Below are 22,607 nucleotides of genomic sequence, written 5' to 3' on the forward strand. Positions count from 1 at the left end.
ACCTCCCACAAGGATAGTAAAACATCAAACATCCGGGCGTTCCCTGGGCAACATCCTTGCAGACAGACTATTCTCTCACACTAGAAGTGACTTGCAGTTTCTCAAGTGGCTCCTGACACACCAAAAATAAATCAGACAAGCAGAGAGAAAGTGAGGAAAAGTGAAGGCAACCATCCTCCTTCATTCCCTACTGTCTTTCCCTGCCTTCTGGGGTGACCTCCCATTCCACATCAAGGCACTCTGGGCTCAGTTTCTCTATGCTTCCGAAGCGGCACCCCTTGGAGTCCTGCCAGAAGTTGCCTTATGTCATGTGAGGGCCTTCATTGGGCTCTGTGTCGGTAACAAAAAGAAATTGGAAGAAAATGCAGAGAAGACTGTGTCTGATGAGGTTGTCAGTTTTATCATGGTTCCTCCTGCAAGTGGTCCAGGTTCTATTGGAGTTCTTCTAGTGCAGAACCTTTATTAGAAAGAGAATCCAACATTTGGATGCCTCCTGGACAACTCAGAGCATGTATGGTATGAACGTGCACATATCTGAAAGTAGATTCACTGCCTTCACAGCAACAGATCCACCAGCCATCCAATTTATGTCTATGAAGTCTTTGTGCTTTCACGTTCTCCTGAAATAAGCTTCTCTGTGCTTTCTTACAGGATCTTCAAGAGATGCAAGGTGTGGAGAAGACTTGATCCAAGTTGCAGCAGGTTTTAGGTCCCACAGTGCTTTCATTGTGCTTTTCCTGCATGACAGGATTTGGACTGGATGGCCCTTGTGGTCTTTTCCAACTCTGTGACCCTATAACTCCTGAGAGAAATGCATTATTTTGGGAAATACCTATCTGGGGCTCATGTGTAGGCTGTGATCTGAACAGTGAATATATATGTGGCCATTGCTACTCTGTCTTGAATTTAGTGGGATACTTTTGAGCTAGGAGCACATGGCAGATTTCTAAGGGTGGCCTGGTATTATCTGTTATGTTAGGAAACCCAACTGACCATTGTGGGGACAGAATGCTGAACTAGGTAATGTTTGGGTGCAATCTAGAATGCTTCTGTTTTTAATTACCACTATGGAGCCCCCAGTGGCACAGTGGGTTAAACCCCTGTGCCAGCAGGACTGAAGACAGACAGGTTGCAGGTTCGAATCCGGGGAGGGGCAGATGAGCTCCCTCTATCAGCTCCAGCTCCTCATGCGGGGACATGAGAAAAGCCTCCCACAAGGATGATAAAAACATCAAATCATCCGGACGTCCCCTGGGCAAAGTCCTTGCAGACGGCCAATTCTCTCATACCAGAAGCAACTTGCAGTTTCTCAAGTCACTCCTGACACGATTAAAAAAATTACCACTATTAAAACTGGAATTTTTCAATGGATCATTTCCTGAAATTCCACTGGATATTGGTCTGTTTGTCCCCCAGTTGATGAAATCTATCACTTGAGAAGAGCCCCTTGGTTTTTTCCCCCCTGAAAGGTGTTTAACTAACTGACAGTGAGAATTAAAGAGTAAACTGTCAGCTTGAGAATTATAACCATCTGATCCCTCTGTTAGCCTCACAGTGTGCTTAAGGGGATTTTCATCTTTCCAAAACAACAGGAACAGTAATTCTGGGGCACTGGGGTAGTCATGTGACAGAAGCACACAGTTTCTCAAAAATCAGTAGGTTTAGTCAACATTGAACCAAAACCATCCTGTTGTTCTGCTGCGTCCCGGCGCATGATTTCAGCAACAATTCACTTTTTCCTTCCACGAATGCACCAAATGCCTTAAGGGCTAACAACAGCTTAGCAGGTTATATGTTGAAATAGGTTTATGAGATCAGTGAGCTACAGTAATTACGTTTTCTGCAGCCTGCCTAAGAGATGGTGCGGGAGAAGGGCCTGTGATGTCAGAGCGGGGAGGGCTTAAAGACCGGGGATGAAGGCTAATCGAGATAAGTTGAGTTTGTATTTAAAGCAAAGTCACCATTAGTTAAGAGTTTTTTTGACAGGCTAATCGTGATGTGTCTTAAATGCTGGCAAGCAAATGACAGCACCATCCTGAGGCAAAGATTTTGTGCTGTGGAAACACAAAACTTGGGATATTCATAGCAACCTTCCCCGGTGTCCAAACTAAAGTCTTGGCAACTGTGGTAAGTATCGGCAAATACCCATTTTTAAATATGAAAATATAATTGATAATTCAATGCTTTTAATGTCAGTTTTGGAAATATATTTTACATATGGATACTTGAATTAGAATATGTAAATATCATTGCTGAATATTTACAAAGAACCAATATTTAATATGTACCTTTAATATTGATAAAGAGCTTACTTTTATTTGTTTTTGTTGAGCTTGAGATTACATAAAACCAACATGACCAAATTGGAAAGTCAGGGCATAAATGTTAAATTCAAACAAACAAGGAAATTCTAGATTGTTGGTTTTACATTTCCAATTTTAGCCACATGGGACTCCCTCTTTGTGAGGTGGTGCTTTCATTGTGGTGTAAGATGATAAACAAACTTTCCGTCAGTCAGATGGTTTGAGGGACTAAACTTAAAATTATTTTGTTCTACCAACTGTAAATAAAAGTAAAGGTTTTCCCCTGACATTAAGTTCAGTCGTGTCTGACTCTGGGGGTTGGGGCTCATCTCCATTTCTAAGCCGAAGAGCCGGCATTGTTCGTAGACATCTCTAAGATCATGTGGCCAGCATGACAGCTTGGAGCACCGTTACTTTCCTGTCGGAGCGGTACCTATTGATCTACTCAATTTGCATGTTTTCAAACTACTCCATTGGCAGAAGCTGGGGTTAACAGTGGGAGCTCACACCAGTCCCTGGATTCAAACCTGCGATGTTTCGATCAGCAAGTTTAGCAGCTCGGCGGTTTAATCCACTGTGCCACAGGAACTTTAGCAAAACAATAGTGATTTAAATGGAAATTGTAGCCTGAGACTTAAATTGTGTGTTGAGATCTCTAGCAATTGATCCAAAAGTATCCAAAAGGACAAGTGATTTTAATTAAATTATAATTGTTTCACATTCAATTTTCCTATAAATCATTGTGAGAATTTTATTGAAGTAAAAGAGAGCTGTATAAATGAATATTATTTACACATTTTGATCTGAAAGTTCAGATGTTGCTAGGTTTGGTGGCAGAGTCAGAATCAATGTATTGTTGAAGGCTTTCATGACTAGAATCACTGGGTTGCTGTGAGTCTTCCAGGCTGTATGGCCATGTTCCAGAAGCATTCTCTCCTGATGTTTCACCTGCATCTATGCAGGCATCCTCAGAGGTTGTGGAAACTAGGCAAGTGAGGTTTATGTATATATCTGTATAATGTCCAAGGTGGGAGAAAGAACTCTTGTCTGCTTGACGTTTCACCCACCTCTATGGAAGGCATCTTCAGAAGTCAGTTTCCAACAGATCTCACAACCTCTGAGGATGCCTGCCACAGATGTGGGTGAAACACCAGGAGAGAATGTTTCTGGAACATAGCCATACAGCCTGGAAAACTCACAGCAACCCAGAGTCATGATCACTTTTCATGTTCGGGTGGTCTTTTCCATTTACAACTTGCATATCCTCGGCTATTTCCTATAAGTTCCTGTTAAGAATACAATTAACGTTCATAGTACTAAACTCTCATGCTAGTTCTGACCAGAATTGCTGTGTACCTTCAAGTAATTTCAGACTTATAGTGGCCATAAGACGAACCTATCATGGGGCTTTCTGGGGCTGATTGTGACTCACCAAGGCCATCCAATGGGTTTCCATGGCTGAGTGGAAAACAAACCCTGCTCTTCAGAGTTGCAATCTATTAAATAACTACATCTCATGGAGTCCCCGGTGGCGCAATGGGTTAAAACCTTGTGCCAGCAGGACTGCTGACCGAAAGGTGGGTAGTTCAAATCCAGGAAGCTGGATGAGCTCCTGTCTGTCAGCTTTCCTATATGGGAACATGAGAGGCGTCTCCCACAAGATGGTAAAACATCCAGGTATCCCCTGGGCAACGACCTGCCAACAGCCAGTTATTTCACACCAGAAGCGACTTTCAGTTTCTCAAGTCTCTCCTGACCCAAAAAAACAAAACAAAAGCAAAAACAAAATTACATCACACTGGCACTCTTGACTAGAATGAACCCACTTTTTGTGTCTGGAGTGACTTGAGAAACTGCAAGTTACTTCTAGTGTGAGAGAATTGGCCATCTGCAAGGACGTTGCCCAGGGGATGCCTGGATGTTTTGATGTTTTATCACCCTTGCGACGCTCCTGACACGACCAAAAAAAAAAAAAAAAACCCTTGTGGGAGCCTTCTCTCATGTCCCCGCAATGGGGAGCTGGAGCTGATAGAGGGAACTCATCCACGCTCTCCCCGGATTAGAACCTGCGACCTGTTGATCTTCAGTCCTCCCAGGGCAAGCGTTTAACCCATTATGCCACCGGGGGCTGAATTTGTGAGATTTTTTTTATGTGTTAACTCACAATTCAGCATTTGTCTAAATGGCTTTACTCTAGCTGGGACTAACCAATAGGATGCCATTCATTGTGGACCATTGATGAGAAGTATGACTGAAAATTCATGGTTGTGGTATGACCTAAATTTGGGTTAATCTGTGATTGACAGTTGTTCCCTGTCCTGAGACAGACTGGGGCAACTATCTCAAGCAGTAAGTAGTCTTCAGGTGTCATAAAGAGGTGGCAAATGGCGAGTCAGATGTATTTTTATTGTTAAGTACAGGGAGATACAGTTATTGGGTTTTCTGTTCTATTTGCTAAATTAACTGACTTTAGATACTGCACATCTTAACTAGGTGAGCCGGTGGAAGGCACAATTTGCTGCTCCTTTCAGATAATGAAATGTTTTGTGCTGGTCCTGGTTGCTTAGATTTCATTGTCTGCATACTATTTGGAATTGGGATTGGTACTTTGGTGCAGCATTAGAGCTCTCCAGCTGAAAACTTAAAATACCCCTTTCTAAAATACATATCTAACAGGCAATTAAAGTTCAATTGTTGTGCTACAATTATGTAGTGTGAAATGGCAATACATGAATCCCCACCTATTGTTCTTCAACATAGAAAAAGAGGAAAAAAGAGCAAGAAAAGAAAAACCCTACTGAGTTTAGAAGGGCATAAAAAATGATGAATGCCTGTAATGTAACTTCTGCACAGGACTTTTGCCAGAAGCAAAACTGTTGAAATCCTTTATTTTCTGGACCCTTTGCCCCCAAGGACTGTGATCATAATAGATAAAGCACAGTCTGCACTGCTCTGGTTTCTTTAGACCCCATTACAAACATTCCTCTCTGGGGAAGAAGTGACAGCTGCCTCTGGAATGAATAAATCCAGGATTTTAGCTTAGCTATGAGTGAGGAGCTGTATTTCCCTCCCACACACATATGCGCACACCTAGACAAAAGGTGGCAGTAAGCAAAAGAGGTTCCTGCCTTTCACTCTGGGAATGAACTAGGAATTTCCATCTTTAGACAATAGGATGAGTTGCTGTATCATTATTTCACATCTCATCATTATAGGGTCGATTGCTATCAACATTCCATTAAGTTCCAAAAGCTGATGGGCCATTTTTAATTTAATTTACAAACTTATATTTATTTTTACTATAATGAGAAGACATTGCTCATTAGACAAGACAATAATGCTTGGCGATGCAGAAGACAGTTGGAAAAGAAAGAGACCCCATTACAGGTGAATGGATTCAGTCAAGAAAGCCACAGCCCTGAGTTTGCAAGATCTGTTAGTAAGACACATTGGAGGCCCATTTTCTCAGTGTTAAAGGAAGTAAACAGCTAACCTTCTCTGAATACATTTTGCCAAGAAGCCCTTATAAGAAGGTCATCATAAATTAAGGTCAAGAACAATAATGATTCCAATTGGACTAATAGATAAATTTAGCCCAGCTTTGTCACTTTGGATTTGATGCCACCAAGAACTTAATCAATAGTTTAATGGATGGCAGCTGATGCTGGGAACACCTTCCAAAGAAATGGAGGCTGATGTGGGAAGAAGGGAAGAAAGTCCTGAGACGTCTACCAGCAGAACATTGGATTTTGGTCTATAAACGCACCCACAGTCCCTTTCCCCAAAACAGTGGTTCCCAGCCTTTTTTTTTTTTTACTAGGAACCACTTTGCCCAGGGACCACTCTCCAACATTAGCACCAAAAGGGTTACAAATCAGTTTTTGGTCAACATTAGATTTGATTTTGTTGTTTGGTGTACTGATTCAAAAAACTGCATTGGATAGATCACATCAGCTCTAGTTTCTGATACAGAACATATGCCATCCAGTCGTCACCATTTGCTCACCCACAAAAAAACATATTTAATAATCTAGAGCTGATGTGGCGGTATTAGTAATCTTTTATGGGTAGTCAACCCCTCCCCTCCCAACATCCCGTTGCTGTGGCACGATAAGAGGGTTTTGCGAGACCAGTCGGTCTTGTTGCTGCATAGTTTCAAGGCAACAGTGTAGTAATGATAAGACCGCAGACCGTATTTTTGTTTTTGTGGACCACTGATGGTCCATGGACCACAGGTTGGGAACCACTGCTCTAAAGGCTCTAAACAGTAGGAAGTCAGATATGAGTGAAAAAAAATATGAATAGCAGGCAAATCAATGCATGCCTTTCAATAGTTAAATACACGATTACGTTATTGGATTATTGTTTTTAAAGTTCTGTTCTCTAACTATAATATATTGCAAAGGAGAGCATGGACATACACACACTTGGGCTCTCATAACATGATTAAGTGCATGCAAGTGCTTTTAGTCCATAAAGATTCTGGCCTTCTACCCTTTGCCTAATAAACTGAGACAGAATTAGCACTGGGTGAGTGGTTCTGCCTGCTGCCAAGAACGGTTTGTTGAGGGTAAAACTCTAAAAGTAGAGATTAACTTGCCTTCATCCCTATAATGTGCTGCACAGCCAGGATTTGCAGAATAGGATCAGGGGAAGAGTCATACATGAATGCAGCCTTGGACAGCTGGTGCGTATGCTTTTATACACACCCAGCTTCAGGGGGTCTTAACTAGTTCATAATCTGGATGAGGTGGAGCCGTCCCTCAGTGGATAGTATCCCATTTGCATGCAGGTGGTCCTGTATGCAGTATGTAACGTCTCTAGGCAAAAGGACCCTGCTTTCAGCCCTGTTCCATCAGTTGAAAGGTCTATCTAGTGGTCAACCAGTGACTTATAGAAAGCCCATGAGCAGAACCAGTGGTGAGCATAGGAGTGCGGAATTGCCTCTGGATTTTGGTATGAACATCAATGGAAGTATTGACAGTCTTGAATCTGATTTTGGTGTAGGGTCCACCAGTTGCCATTGAACAGAACAGCTTTACCCTTTGTTTCTGCGGTAATTGGCATGCAAAAGTACATTGCTCTGGAATTGGTCTTGATATTTACACTGGCTTAAAGCCGCCCTGATTAGTAGCCATTGAGGATCCTAACGTTTAATAATGTATCCAGTCCCCTTTTAAAGCCATCCAGATTGGCAACCATCACTATATCTTTTGGCGGTAAATTCCACAGTCTAGCTATATGCTGTGTGGATAAGGGTTTTGCTTCATCTGTCCTATATCTCCAACCATCTGTAACCCAAAGTTCTAGCACTATGTATAAGAAATTGAGAAGTCCTCAGTTTCTGCTTAGCCTATCATATCTACATTTTCCACCCAATGTACAAGTGGACACAAGGCTACAGAAAGCATGTTCAGGCCAAAGGAAAGTCTCCCCCCTCCCGCAAATTTTCTCATTTCATCAAGGTCTTTTGGGGAGAACACAAAGTCATAGCCACCCACAACCAGGCATGCCACCTGCCCTAAATACACCTGACTTCACCCTTTGATTTCTACACCAAGGCTGTTCCCTTTCCATATCACATGGCCCTTGGCAGCAAATCAGATTCACCCTGAATTTTAAGGAGCTTCTTTGCTTTCAGCAGCCCTAGATAGAGAGACCAGGGTTCGAATACCTACTTGGCCATGAAACCTACTGGCTGATCTTGGGCAAGTCATACTCTCTAAGCCTTATAAGAAGCAACCGCAGACCAATTCTGAACAAATCTTTTCAAGAATGCCCTATGACAGGGTTGTCTTGGCATTGGCATAAGTCGATAACAACACACAACCACCACTCCCAGAAGCAACAGCAAAGGGTTGTGCAAGCTTCCCTCCCATGCCGTGGAGGTGGAGATGCAATTGCTTCAATCTTCCTTTCTCTGGGTAGCTGAAGATACAATAGATTGATTGGTCCTGGGTCTTCGTTTCAAACCACTACCACTAACATTAAATTGTGTTTTGTGTTTTACCCATGGCTTCTGTCCTTCCTCCCACTTGCTAGTAGATCTACTTTGCACACCCCAATTTAGACCCCAGTCATCCTTTATCTTGCAGCAAGTGTGGAGAGCCTAAAAGCCTTGTAATACAGAATTTGGTGCACTATTATCATTTTGTTTAAAATTCACTGATTTTACAAAGGCTGCCAAAACCAATCAATAAATAATGATCCTATCATGGGCAATACTGTCAGGCCGTAGGCTTCCTTCCAGAATTTCAGGACCCAGCAATTTGTACCAGCTTCTCCCTTTGCTTGCCATTTTTCCTAAATTAATCAGTCTCAAATGTTGTTACCTTTATTGGCCCAACTGAAATGCACAAAATACATCATGCAAGCTTTTGAAACATCACGGCTTCCTCATATAGGAAAAGAAAAGTGACAGTTTTAGAGTCCCAGGCTTACATTTTGTCTCAGATGCTATTTTATGGACAGTTAAGATGGTATGGAGGGATCTCAATGCAAGCAGGAGTCACTCCACTTCCTAGTCATATGAGGACTAGGGCCAAAGGCTAAAAAGGTGAGATTCCAAACAATCCAATCCAATACTAAAAGTGCCATATCTTTGCTGTTCCTTGTTCTTCTCAATTCTTCATTGGTACTTCCATTGTATTATGCCACAATACATTCTTTAATTGTTGTTATTGTTGTATGACTTCAAGGAGTTTCCAACTTATGGCAACCCAAAGTGGTTTTCTGAGGTTGAGAGTGTTCGATTTCCCCAAGGCTACCCAATGGGTTTTCATGGCTGAGTGGGAATTTGAACCCTGGACTCCAGAGTTGTCCCACTCTCAAACAACTATGTCACAGTGGTCCTCTACATTCTTTAACACACAGCTTCAATGTGTTTTTCTTCCTAGCTGATATCAATTGGATCAATAAGTGGTGGCAACATCAGCTGTTTCCCTCCATAGCATGACTCCTAGGGATCATATGAGAAAGATGTCAATCCTTGGAGAACAGGGAACCTTAGAAGATAAGCATTTATACCGATTAGCCAGTGGCATGGCAGCAGGAGGTAAGCTGGAGGAATGGCTCATAGCGGAAGAAATCTGGACTGGGAGGTATTGGGTACAATGGCTACCATCCCATTTCACCTGATTAAACATCCTGTGCATTTCATCCTGTACATATAATAAAATATTATATGATTTGTTTTAGAATTGCGACAGCGGCAAGAGATGATAATGAGAAACCAGATGTTGGCAGTCAACCCACAACTGATGGGAGGAGGCCAGCAGAGAATTCAGGCAATTCCTTCACAGTTTGAACCTCGGTTCATGGAAAGGTATTTATTTTATTTTTTTTAAAAAACAGGTTTTATCTAGATGTAGTTAGACCTCTGTATCCAGGGGAAATACATCCCTAACTGGACTGCAGATATCTCAAACCGTGGCAATTCTCAAACACCATCAAGTTAGTTACCTTTCTGAACAGGACTGAAATATCAGCCCTACTGCAATTTCCAAGTGAATAAGCAGAACGACAGACAACAAATGATTACTTTGGCCACAGGATCTACCAAGTCCCAACACTACTTTCAGTCCAACCTACTCACAGAACTGGTTGAAATTGATCAATATTTCAAATGTATTCCATATAACTTCAGAGTTATACAAACAATGGCAAAGTGTGAATGAGCAATATCTAATGCCTATGTAGTAATCTTTATATAAGTACTGAATTTATCTGGAGCTTGTTTATTGTTTAAGAGGATGTTCTTAGGGTTTGGTCTTCTGGTTGTTGGCCCTGTGCACATAATATTGCAGTTACAGCATTTTTAGCATAGCCCAGATAACTAAACAGTGACATAACACTGACATTTTAAACCACAGTAGAAGAGAGATGTCAGTCTTTGAGCTATGGCTAGCCATTGTTGCTGGTTGTTCCTCAATGTTTGCAAGTCTCAGATCAGAAGGATATGGCAATTTACTTACAAAGACTGTTGTGGTGTGCTGTTCTCAGTTTTGTGTGCATGTCAAACTCATTTTCAAGAGCCACATGATTAAGGTTACCTTCAAAGGGTTGTTGCGTGGATGGAAAATTCAAAGATTATTATTATTATTATTATTATTATTATTATTATTATTATTATTATTAAACTTTATTTGTACCCCGCTAGCATCTCCTGAAGGACTCGATGGCCAACTATATAGACGGCCAACTATAATTTTTTACATAGTAGTCAATGTTCCTTAGTTTTTACCCCCTTTGAGACGCCAGCTATTATTGAATGACAACTCCCATCACGTTTGATGATCCCTCATGCAAACTGGGGATAATGGGAATTGCAAACCAAAAACATTTGTAGCTCTGAGGTCGGGAAAAGGTTTAAGGACATTTTAAATTCAGGCACCGTACCTACAAGCCTTGTATCTAAATTTAAACCCTACTATCTTGCTAAGTAGAACAAACCACAGCCTACCAAATGTAATTGTATCATAACTCCTCTCAACTGTAGTCATGATGTCTAATAACGAGGAATACAGGAATTGTAGTTCAGCATCAGGAGGGCTGCATAAAATGACATGGCGGGCTGGATTTGGACCGCGGGCCTTGAGTTTGACATATGTGTTCTATATAATAGGGTTTATTTTTGTGACTGTAAGCTGCTTTAACTGTCTTGGCAGTGAGACATAAAAGGAGGTTATAAATCTTGAAGTAAATTAATTCACAAAATGTACAGATTTTTCTGCATTATTTATTGTCCCAGGGCCCTGTTCCACTACATGCTTATAGTGCTATGATTCTGTTTCAGCTGCCATGGTAACATTCTGTGGAATCATGTGGTTAGTAGTTTGGAATGGTTGGAAATTCTAAATGCCACACCTAGAATTCCATTAACAAGTTGCCATGGCAGTTATAGTAGAATCATGGTGATAAACTGCTGTAATGGCTGTAATGGTGTAATGGGGACTGGGTTGTGGTGCAGCTAGTTGGGAGTCAGCTGCATTAAGATCACTACTGACAGAAAGGGCATGAGTTCGAAGCCAGCCCAGGTCGGAGTAAGCTCCTGACCATTTGTCTAGCTTGCTGTCGACCTTTGCAGCCCAAAAGACAGTTGCATCTGTCAAGTAGGAAATTTAGGTACCGCTTATGCGGGGAGGCTAATTTAACTAATTTACAATGGCATACAAATCTCCAGCAGTGTGTGAAAGAATGAGGAAGTACTCCATCGATGTCACAAGTGGACGGTGAAGCGACAGCTCCCCGGTGGCTGGAATTCAAACATACTCTCATGAAGCTGAACAGTTAAATAGCCTCTTTGTGTCTGTCTATATATGTTGTGTGTCTATGGCATTGAGTGCTTGCCATGTATGTGTGCATTGTGATCCGCCCTGAGTCCCCTGTGGGGTGAGAAGGGCGGACTACAAATACTGTAAATAAATAAATAATGTGCATTTCTGCATCATAACTGCACAGTGGAATAACAAAGTGTGGCCCCTCCAGATGCATCTGGACTGGAAGACCTATCAACCTTTGTTCGTAAAGCCTATGGTGAGGTTCCATGGCAGCTTAAATGGGGGTATTGCATCACTGTAAGAACAAAGTATCAGACCCAACTATTATAGAGGATTAAACAAATGAAATGAACAAGAACTGTACAATGAGAATAAGGACGGGAACAGGAGAACCCATGGGATAATAATGTCTGCCATCTGTTGGCTAAATCAGCGTATTATTGTGAGCTACAATGAGGGCAGGACAGGCTGATAACTAAAATTTTCCATTCAAAATGAAAATTAAGAACACCTATCAACAAAGTATAGGTTGATTTTCCCTCATCTAAAATTATTGGGACCAGAAGTGTTTTGGATTTCACTTGACACTTTTACATGACAAGTCCATGTTTGCCATGCTTTAACTGGGTGCCTGTTTTCCTTCTTAGAGACTTGTTACCTTCAACTGAGATGCTGACCCCAGGTGACCCCAGGCAGATCCATGTAGCTTCTCACCTCAGTCCCGCTGTCCCACAACATGCCAACATGCCAAACCTATTAGCCAACCGTGTTTATCAAGGTCCAGGTAAGAAATCAGGAGGAGGGGGAATACAGTACAAACTGGATGGTAAAACATGAATAGCACTTATTGGTTTTTTAGAATGAAAATAATGAGTATATCTGAATGCATTTCTGAATTGTAGGCATTATGTTGTTTGATTGCATTACAGTGGGACATTGATATCTACTGGGGTTTGGTTCAAGGACACTTCATAGATACCAAAATCCATGGATGCTCAAGTCCCGATGCCATAGTAAAATAGTGTCCCTTATATATAAAAGTAACATCAAGGTTTGTTTCAGAGAGGGGGGCATTTGTTGTGTAGAATATTTTCAAACCAAAGATGGTTGAATCTATGGATGCAGAAACTGTGAGGCAGAGTAGAACACTAAGCTTCCCTGAAAGGTATGAACCAGATGTTTCAGTGTAACATTATTCTATCCAACCCTTCTTGCTCGATCTATATCAGTGTTTCTCAACCTGGGGGTCGGGACTCCTGGAGGGGTCGCGAGGGGGTGTCAGAGGGGTCACCAAAGACCACAAGAAAACACAGTATTTTCTATTGGTTGTGGAGGTTCTGTGTGGGAAGTTTGGCCCAATTCAATTGTTGGCAGGGTTCAGAATGCTCTTTGATTGTAGGTGAACTATAAATCCCAGCAACTACAACTCCCAAATGTCAAGGTCTATTTTCCCCAAACCCCACTAGTGTTTACATTTGGGCATATTGAGAATTCGTGCCAAGTTTGGTCCAGATCCACCATTGTTTGAGTCCACAGTGCTCTCTGGATGTAGGTGAACTACAACTCCCAAAACTCAAGGTCAATGCCCACCAAACCCTTCCAGTATTTTCTCTTGGTCATGGGAGTTCTGTGTGCCAAGTTTGATTCAATTCCGTCATTGGTGGAGTTCAGAATGCTCTTTGATTGTAGGTTAACTATAAATCCCAGCAACTACAACTCCCACAGGACAAAATCAATACCTTCCCCCAATCACACCAGTATTTAAATTTGGGTGTATTGGGTCTTTGTGCCAAATTTGGTCCAGTATATGAAAATACATCCTGCATATTAGATATTTACATTACTATTCATAACAGCAGCAAAATGACAGTTATGAAGTAGCAATGAAAGTAATTTTATGGTTGGGGGTCACCATAACATGAGGAAGTGTATTAAGGGGTCATGGCATTAGGAAGGTTGAGAACCACTGATCTATATGATGCATCACCAGCATACTGGATGGCACCAATTATATCCATGCAGTTCTCATTACACCAATGTATGTTCCTATTATGCAGCAGTTGATAGGTTCCCAACCAAAGTGCAATATGGAGTGCATTTACACAAGGTCTTGAAAAGTGCAATTGCTTGAGTAACAGTTAAAATGGCAGAATTTTACTTTAACCCCTACAATCAGGATACAGCCCTCCTGCAACATCCTAAAATGTGTGTCATAACAGGATTCTGGGCAGAAACTGCAGCTAGCGAGCATTCTTTTAACTAGATATTCTTCCATTTCTACACATAAGATAATTTGTTGTTATCTACCTGTATTTATTTTAAAGGATTTTTAACTTGGCACAGCATTGTCACAAGGCAGATTGCAGGATTATAAACCACAAATTAAATAGACATTGCTGCTGCAATGCATATGTAAATCATCTACAAACAAAGGCAGCGTGCCCCTTTTCTTCAGAACTCCTATTTATCTGAAAATGTCATATGGGAAGTAGATAATGGAATTTCCCTCGCTCTTCACCTTTGTCATATGTACACAGGTGTATTGGAACCACATTATGTATTTTAATGTGTTTATTTTAACTGTGTTGATTGGACTTGTCCCCATGGAAGCCACCCGAGTCCATTCGGGGAGATGGAGGCGGGGTACAAAAATAAAGCTATTATTATATTATTATGTGAACCTGAGACTGTATATAAACATTATTCTATTACTCTGGATAGAATTTGGAGGTACCTATAAGCAACCCAAACATCTAAAAAATAGGCTTCCAGTTAGTCTACAGCACTGCTTCTTAATCTGTGAGTCCCAACTACAAATCGGTCCCCTTAGCGCATTTATTATTTGTTATCCGTCAATTTTTTTATTTTTATACCTATTTTATATGCCTATATATTTGAGGTCACAACAAAATTCCAATTCCTTGGGTCAAAAGAAGTTCCTTGTGGAAAAGTTTAAGAAGCCCTGGTCTATAGAAGGGGTGGCTGGTGGGTTTCCCATATTGGAAGTAGAAAGCTCCACCCTTTTTTTTACCACTGCTCCCCAATGCCAGCTGCTATGAAGTGTACACCTTTAATTTGACCCTGACAGAACTTCTGTTCAATTCAGAGCCACACAGGAGGAGTGACAGTAAAATCAGCAGTGGGTTTGCTACTCCTGCAATAGAAGGTCTATCAGTCACCCCTGTCCTGCAGAGAAAACAATAGATCAGAGCAAACAACACACATCCCCATTAGTAGACTTTCAATTAGAATGTGTCTGTATATGACACTTCAGCAAGAACATAAGAAGAACAAAGAATCAGACCAAATAATGGTATAGACCAGCATTCTCAACATTTGCCCAACTAAATGCATCTGGGAAACCTACAAGCAAGACATAAGTACAGCAGCACGGTCCTACTCATGTTCTGCACAGACTGGTATCCTGAGCTGTCTCATATGGGATGTGTTGCATGGCTATCAAAATGAAAAGTAGCCACTGATATCTTTGTCATTCTTTCGTGTGTCTGAACCTTCCTCTGCTGTGCAAAGTTCATCCTTTCTTCTCATCTGGATTTCCCTCATTCATCTTCAGATTATGATCACAGGGTTTAATATTCTGAAAGTAGGGGGGGGGGGGGGAGTTCTCCCTATCTACTTAATCCCACATCTTGAACAATTTTGTACACCTCGGTTGTGCCTTTTCAAATAAGCTCTAGAGCCCTCAAATTTCCACAAGAGAGGAGCTTGTCCTAGTTGATGCAAATATTACAGTTATCCTGTATCTCCATGCTTTTATCCCATGGTTGCTGGATCAACAGTTGTGAAGAAGAGGCTATACTGCCATCTGTGGGTGGGGATATTGCATACCTCAAGTCAACAGTAATCCAAATCCAGGACTTCATCTATGTGCAAGATTTTCTTTGTTAGCTGCAATCAGATTCTCTCTGTGAACAAATCTTGCCAAGAAAACACTGTGATAGGTCTCAATAATTTGGAAACTACTTGAGGGCACACAACAACAACCACTTTACAAAGTAGAAAACAAGCAGTCTGTGAAATCAGTTGACCTGTATGTCCCACTAAATAGTTTCATATACAGTCTTCAAAATATCCAACAGAAACATACAGTGCAAAATCAGTGGCATATGTTTACCACTATTTGACTTATTAATCCGCTTCCTCAATAAATAGCAAACCTCAAGAGAGAACTGCCTCTAGTTCTGTCCTGCATGGAGTCATGTGAAACATGTAATTAGTTTCAAAACCCTAAAATGAATCCCTCAACCAGAGAAGTGATAAGAAATTTGTTCTAAACTAATTGTATGTGAATACAATGTACATTTTTAGTCCAAAAAAATAAATAAAACAGAATTGTGTACCAAAAATTGTGCTTTCCTGCATTTGGAGATCAATTTCTCCAATCTAAAAAAAAATCACATTAAACAGATAGATTTGCAATTACAAAGAACACCAAGAAACTCATCAATATTGGAAAATAGTCTTCACATGAACACTGCAAAACTTTAACTTTTTATCAACTTTTTTTTTAGGATATAGCTTTCTCCAACCAGAATCTATGGAAGCTGTAACCAGAAGGCAAGAACTGGTTCAGAAACAAAACATTGCTAGGTAAAGTATGAATGCAATGCATCCTACAATTCAACATTGGAGTGATGCTTTTTTATTATAGTCTTACGGGCTTCAATCACTACTGAATTTAGGCATACATTGAAGTGATCACATATTTGCTCATAACCATCAACATACCCTCCAACATTTCACAGATGAAAACTGGGATATTTTATATGACCTCAGGTTTATAGGTAAATAAAAGAGATATATTTACTGATAACAAATCTACATTTGCAAGGCATGCTAAACAGGTTGAGTTTCCTTTTTATGAACTACAGCTGAAACATTTTTTGCAGAGTCCACTATGAACATTGCAAAAATGGGTGGCATTCAGAAACCTTTTACTGTTCCCAATTTTTTCAATGCTCCAACATTGAGCTAAGGGGACCCCATTTGGGGGTCTGGACCCACAGTTTAAGAAGCAGACGTTTAGAGTATAATACTCTATTTCAAAGGATGTTCAGTTCAATGTGTTTTAAAGAGAAGGACTGTTAAGGTGTCCATCACTAGCTATTTTCTGGACAAAAGGAAATTAGTCACAGTCATTCTTAATTATAGTAAGATGTGTCTTATTTGTGTTTCAACTATAATATCTTTTCCTGGATATTCATCTTTATTGCTAAATCTGTTTCCTGTGGAATCTTCACTGTGTTCTACTCTCTTTTGATCATGTATTTCCTTTTTATTATTATTATGCATAAGCTGCCACCTGAGTGGTTACTAGATCCTAAGTCACAGCTCCATGCTTACAAATCAAGCTGCATGTCCTTTACTCTTAGCTTTGAACTAACAGTGATTATGACATTGACAAGAACGTTTCATTTCAATATATGCCATTGATTCCTCTTCCTTATCTCATGTTCCTTTGTCTAGGATGGAAATGGAAATGGGTGCCATTTTTCAACAAAAGGAAATTGAAAAAGCTCATCGCAAAGGGCTATTGGGGCTGGAAGGCCCTTTTCTTTACCACAGTATCCCAGCTAGCCCAGTTGCTTTCCGAGGGAGACACAGGATACCTGAAGGCCACCTTCCTAATGATTTGTATGTTCATCGAACAACCCTTGACGAACTTCATGGCAATGCCATGCTCATGGCCACCAGTCCCTATCCGCCTGTCAGCACTCTTCAAAGGGAGCGAGGCCGACGTCCGGGCCGAAGAGCTGGGAATCACAAGGTCAATGATTGTACCGTCAATGGCATCAAGAGCCAAGCAGAAGACAAGGCCACAGACCTGGCTGCTGTGACGGCTGATGAAGAAAAAGAGGACAAAAAAGAAGCAGAGGTGGAGATGCTAAGCAAACATGAACAAAGCAAAGTCCATACAGAGCCATCTTCTGTGGTAGCCAAAAATGGCAAGGAGTATGAGCATGGATTAAGGAAAGATTCAGGTAGCCATGAAATACCCAGCGAAACCAATGGCTGCAACAATGGGAATGAAAAAGATTCTAGCAACTCTTGCTCAGCCTTTGAAGAAAAGTATGTGTATCCCTCTGCATTTGCATTCTCTGCTCTCCCATATGGTTTCTCTGTACCCAACAACCCACTGCTACCTTCAGGTAAGCAATGCTTATGGCAGAGTGGAAACTTCTGCAAACATAGAGGACTGGCTGTATTTTATTGTTGCACAAACACATGACTTCCGTTCATAAAAAACATAAACTAGCAAGTCATGGTTATTTATGCTTACCGCTGGTTATATGTGGAGCTCTTGGACCAGGATTCTGGGAAACCAGACTTTGAATCCTTGTTCAAACCTGGAAGCTCACTGGGTACTCGGCTTCTGTATTCCTCTTGCATGGTGAGAAATTGGATTAGCTCGCATAGAGTTTCTTTCAACTCTATGATTGTACGACAAATCTCACTGTCTCTGCCTGAGAAGGCAATAGGAAATCTCTGAACAAATCCTACCAAGAATACTCTATGATAGAGTCACCAAAACCTATCAAAACAAAAGAGAGGTATTGCCACTTTAGGGAAAGAGACTTTTGGAGCTACTGCATATGCCTTTTTAAACATGCAGCTTTAGCATCCCATAAGTGCATAGCATACATACTACACATAGACATTAGAGCCAATAATATTTTCTCATCTCTCTGCATGAAACTGAATGCCAAACCTGTTCATTCGTTCCCACAGCCACATCTGGACTGATTCTGAATACAGAAGACATTTCTTCTATTGAAGATATCCGCAAATGGACTGTTGAAGATGTATATAGTTTTATCATCAGCCTTCCGGGGTGTTCAGACTATGCACAGGTAACCATCAATATTTCTTATTGATTAATAAGAGGCTGTAGCTATGGTTTGAAAAGAGGTGGAAAATCAGAGATGGTTCAAGTCCAAGTTAAACGTGTCTGGAAGAGCAAACCTATATGCAAGGATGAAGGATCTCTATGATGAAGCCATGACTTCATTTAGGGACTGACACTACTCAATGGGCTTTGCAGGAGTCAGAAGTGGAAGTATCTTAATGAAAGGAGTAGAAGAGGCTTTAGCATCCTTTGGATACTTGTCTGTCCTCATAGTATCCCCAGATTACCATCTGGGCAACCAAAGAGGCAGAGTTTTCTGCTGCTGCAGCCCAAAAGAAAGTGTGTGTGTTTGGGGGGGAGGGGTCTCCCTTGATAAAACCTGCCCACAACCCACTAGCCAACATTCTAGGAAATATTTGATTTATCCCTGTTCTGAATCCTACTGATTTCTGGAATGTGACAGAAAATACTGACTTATGCATTGACAAAAAAGAGACATAAATAAACACAAAGTGGACGAAATTTTTACTAATATTTCCAAGCTCTGGCAGAAATGAAGTCATGACCACTGGGTCACCTACAAAATATCTTTCATTGAAAAGAAAAAAGAAGCGCAATCACTCCATTTTAATCTTTTACTCACTACAATCAGTTTTAGCTCTTAGAATTCTGGTTTATTGCTGAAATGTCAATTCAATTGTTTTGTTTGATAAGATATTTAAAGACCACGCCATTGATGGGGAAACCTTACCCTTACTCACAGAAGAACATCTTTTGGACACAATGGGATTAAAACTTGGACCTGCATTAAAGATACGGTTGCAGGTAAGTAATTAAACTCAAAATACTGAAATTCAGCATACTGAAAGAATGAAAGTTGTTCCATGGACATGCCTATTTTTTTAGCTATCTATATAGCTTTTATCACAAGCCTAGATTTAGGTGGGGTCTGGCCACTAAAACAGAACCTTGTTGTTTTGTGCCTTCAAGTTATTTCTGACTTATGGTGACCCTAGGACAGTGGTTCCCAATCTTTTTTTTTGACCAGGGACCACTCTGACCAGGGACCACTCTCCAACACTGGTTCTAAAAGGGTTAGAAATCAGTTGTTGCTCGACTTTAGATTCGATTTGGTTATTTGGGATCCTGATTCTGAATAGACCACATCAGCTCTAGTTTCTGATACAGAACATATGTAATCCAGTAGTCGCCATCTGTTTGTCCACAGAAAACCATATTTAATAATCTAGAGCTGATGTGGTAGTAGTAATCTTTTGTGAGTGGTCAGCCTCTCTTCTTCCGACATCCCGTTGCCTTGGCACTATAAGAGGGTTTTTCGAGACCAGTTGCTCTTGTTGCCACATGGTTTCGGCAACAGTGTAGTAATGCTGAGGCTGCAGACTATGTTTTTGTTCTTGCTGACAACTGGTGGTCCATGGACCACAGGTTGGGAACCACTGCCTTAGGATGAGCCTATCATGGAGATTTTTTTGGTAGAATTTGTTCAGAAGGAACTTGCCATGATGCTGAGAGAGTGCAGCTTGCACAAGGTCATCAATCCGGTTTTCCATGGTCAAGTGGACATTCAGGACGGACTCCCAGTTTCCTAGTCCAACACTCAAACTACTAAACCACACTGACTCAAAATAGTTCATTATTGATAAATATTTTAATTCCAAGCAGCGTACTTCGTCTAACTCAAGCATGGACATATCTTCAGCCCTTCAGGTGTTTTGGACTTCAAGTCCCACAATTCCTAAGAGCTAGTAGGTTGTTAGGAATTGTGGGAGTTGAAGTCCAAAACACCTGAGGGGGGGGGGCAAAGTTTGCCCATGCCTGGTTTAAATGTTCTCCTGACCTAGACCAACATAAGTGCTGTTTTACAAGGTCTGTTACTGCTGAAACACTAGGAATATCTTAGCAATGTCAGTAGTATTCTCAGAAATGGGCTTATGTACTATAATTTCATGCTTTAGTGGAAAAATAGATGAAGACTCCAAGAGGTGATTGCGGAACTTTGCATTCAGGAGAATAACACTATCACAGCCAATGGTCACATTTCTTGGCAGATGCTAAGAGTTATTGCTCAAGAATGGAAGGCTTAGATAATATATGGATCCATCAGACTTCGGGATAATCTGCTACATATGTATGGATATTTAATCATTTATTTAATTACTGTATTTGTATACCGCCTTTCTCAGCCAATCGGCGACTCAAGGTGGTTTCCAACAAATCAGTACATATGAAAACATAATACAGATTAAAACATTAAACAATATAAAACACCACAAAAGCAATAAAAACAACATCATTAGCGTCTCATTATTATCAAGCATTGTCCAGTTCCATTGTCAAATCGCTTGATTTCTTATATTAGCTACTCTGCATTTGTAAACGCTTGCTCGAACAGCCATGTTTTAACTTGCCTCTGAAATGTTAAGAGAGAGGGAGCTGATCTAATCTCCCTAAGGAGGGTGTTCCATAGCCGAGGGGCCACTACTGAGAAGGCCCTGTCTCTCGTCCCTGCCAAACATACTTGACACGATGGCGGGACTAAGAGCGGGGCCTTCCTAAACGATCTTAGAATCCTCGATGGTTCGTAAGGGGAGACATGTTCTGACAGGTAAGTTAAGCCAGAACCATTTAGAGCTTTATAGGCCAAAGCCAGCACTTTGAATTGGGCCCGGTAGCAAACCGGCAGCAACTGGTAATATTTTTTTAAAAATAATACCTATCATTCCTTGTTTCTCCAAAGGTGTCCCGGCGCTTGGGCAGTGCCTTCTACATGATGAACCTTCCCTTATCCATGCCCACTCCGTCTGCTCCAAGCAAGCCTTCAGATGCTCCCCCAGATATGGCATCCCCTCTTCACTGCAACAATACTGGTGATGCTCTGGCTAGTCCTGCCTCCCAGGACTCTGAACCTTCCAAAATAGTTGAGCATGGTGCAACGGAAAGCAGAGAACATACATCTGATGTACCTAGTGCACAGCCAGATTTCCGTATGATCAACTATCAGAAAAACTGAAACTGGACACACTAAAAAACTTACCATTTAAAAAATCTTGCAAAGCCTGGACACATGAAATACACTGTGCTCAGTATTATTTATTTATTTTTGTTAATAGCTGAATTGCTGTACATGTGTGCAATGAAAAAGAACAATTTATTTAGTAAGCATGAAAGCATATAAAGAGAAGCAGCAAGATGTTAGGGCAAGTAGATCTCTGGTAGATCTCTGGCTGATTTGTAATTGTCTCCCAGAATTCCTGTTTGAGATGTACTTTTGTAATCATCCCAGTATATGGTTGATGGAGATGAGGATTTTTGCCTCCTCACCCACAATTATTTGATTCACTCGGATTTGTAGACCTCAGCAGTCTGAAATAAACAAGAGTGTCTACTGAACTGCACTCTAGAGCTGGAGAGCTGAATATAATTTATTCTGTTTGCCCTCTTTATCAGAATTATTTATCTGACATTCTATTTTCCACATTTTAAAAAACAAAGTTAAATTTCAGTTTAGATTATTTTAGTGTACCACCTGACATGTAACATTCAACTATTTGGTAATCTTCAAATAATTTAATGCATACTATTAAATAAATGTAATTATTATTAACATGTTAATAATAATTACATTTATTTAACAGTATGCATTAAATTATTTCCCTCATGAATTCATTTTCACAAACAGCATTTATTTTTAAATTGCATCAGAGGGCCCTTCCACACAGTCATATAACACAAAATATCAAGGCAAAAAATCCTACAATATCTGCTTTGAACTGGGTTATCTGAGTCCACACTGCCATATATTCCAGTTCAAAGCAGATAATGTGGGATTTTATTCAGCTGTGTAGAAGGGGCCAGTATGTCCATATCAATGCACCAAAGGATGCTTCTTCATTCCAATTAAAATGTTAACATTTCAAAGCTGATTTTTTAATGAATCCAAGCTAACTTGAAGATTACCTGATTACAGACCTAAAACACCCCATAAATAAAATAGTCATAGAATAATATTGCAAGAGACCAAATGGGCCATCTAGTCTGACTTCCCGCAATGCAGGAAAGGCACAATCAAAGCACCCCTGACAGATGGCCATCCAACCTCTGTTTGAAAGCCTCCAAGGAAGGCACTTCCACTGGACT

At 40.7% G+C, this 22,607-nt stretch overlaps 1 protein-coding gene across 1 annotated transcript; it reads left to right on the plus strand.

Annotated features, from left to right (window-relative positions):
• The first annotated feature begins 1,809 nt into the window (after positions 1-1,809).
• SAMD7 (sterile alpha motif domain containing 7) lies at positions 1,810-21,878 on the plus strand. The gene is made up of 9 exons (XM_060767542.2): positions 1,810-2,127; positions 9,200-9,357; positions 9,501-9,627; positions 12,229-12,365; positions 16,114-16,192; positions 17,069-17,751; positions 18,332-18,453; positions 19,164-19,274; positions 21,208-21,878. The coding sequence occupies exons 2-9, from the start codon at positions 9,255-9,257 to the stop codon at positions 21,478-21,480; spliced, it is 1,635 nt and encodes a 544-aa protein (XP_060623525.2). The 5' UTR covers positions 1,810-2,127; positions 9,200-9,254; the 3' UTR covers positions 21,481-21,878.
• The last annotated feature ends 729 nt before the right edge of the window (positions 21,879-22,607 follow it).

Source organism: Anolis sagrei, chromosome 3, assembly GCF_037176765.1.
Source record: "Anolis sagrei isolate rAnoSag1 chromosome 3, rAnoSag1.mat, whole genome shotgun sequence".
NCBI lineage: Eukaryota > Metazoa > Chordata > Lepidosauria > Squamata > Dactyloidae > Anolis > Anolis sagrei.

Coding starts and splice junctions, on each gene's coding strand:
- SAMD7 (XM_060767542.2), top strand. CDS start 9,255: ATGACTCCTAGGGATCATATGAGAAAGATGTCAATCCTTGGAGAACAG. Junction 9,628..12,228: donor GAACCTCGGTTCATGGAAAG/GTATTTATTTTA, acceptor TTTCCTTCTTAG/AGACTTGTTACCTTCAACTG. Junction 12,366..16,113: donor CCGTGTTTATCAAGGTCCAG/GTAAGAAATCAG, acceptor CTTTTTTTTTAG/GATATAGCTTTCTCCAACCA.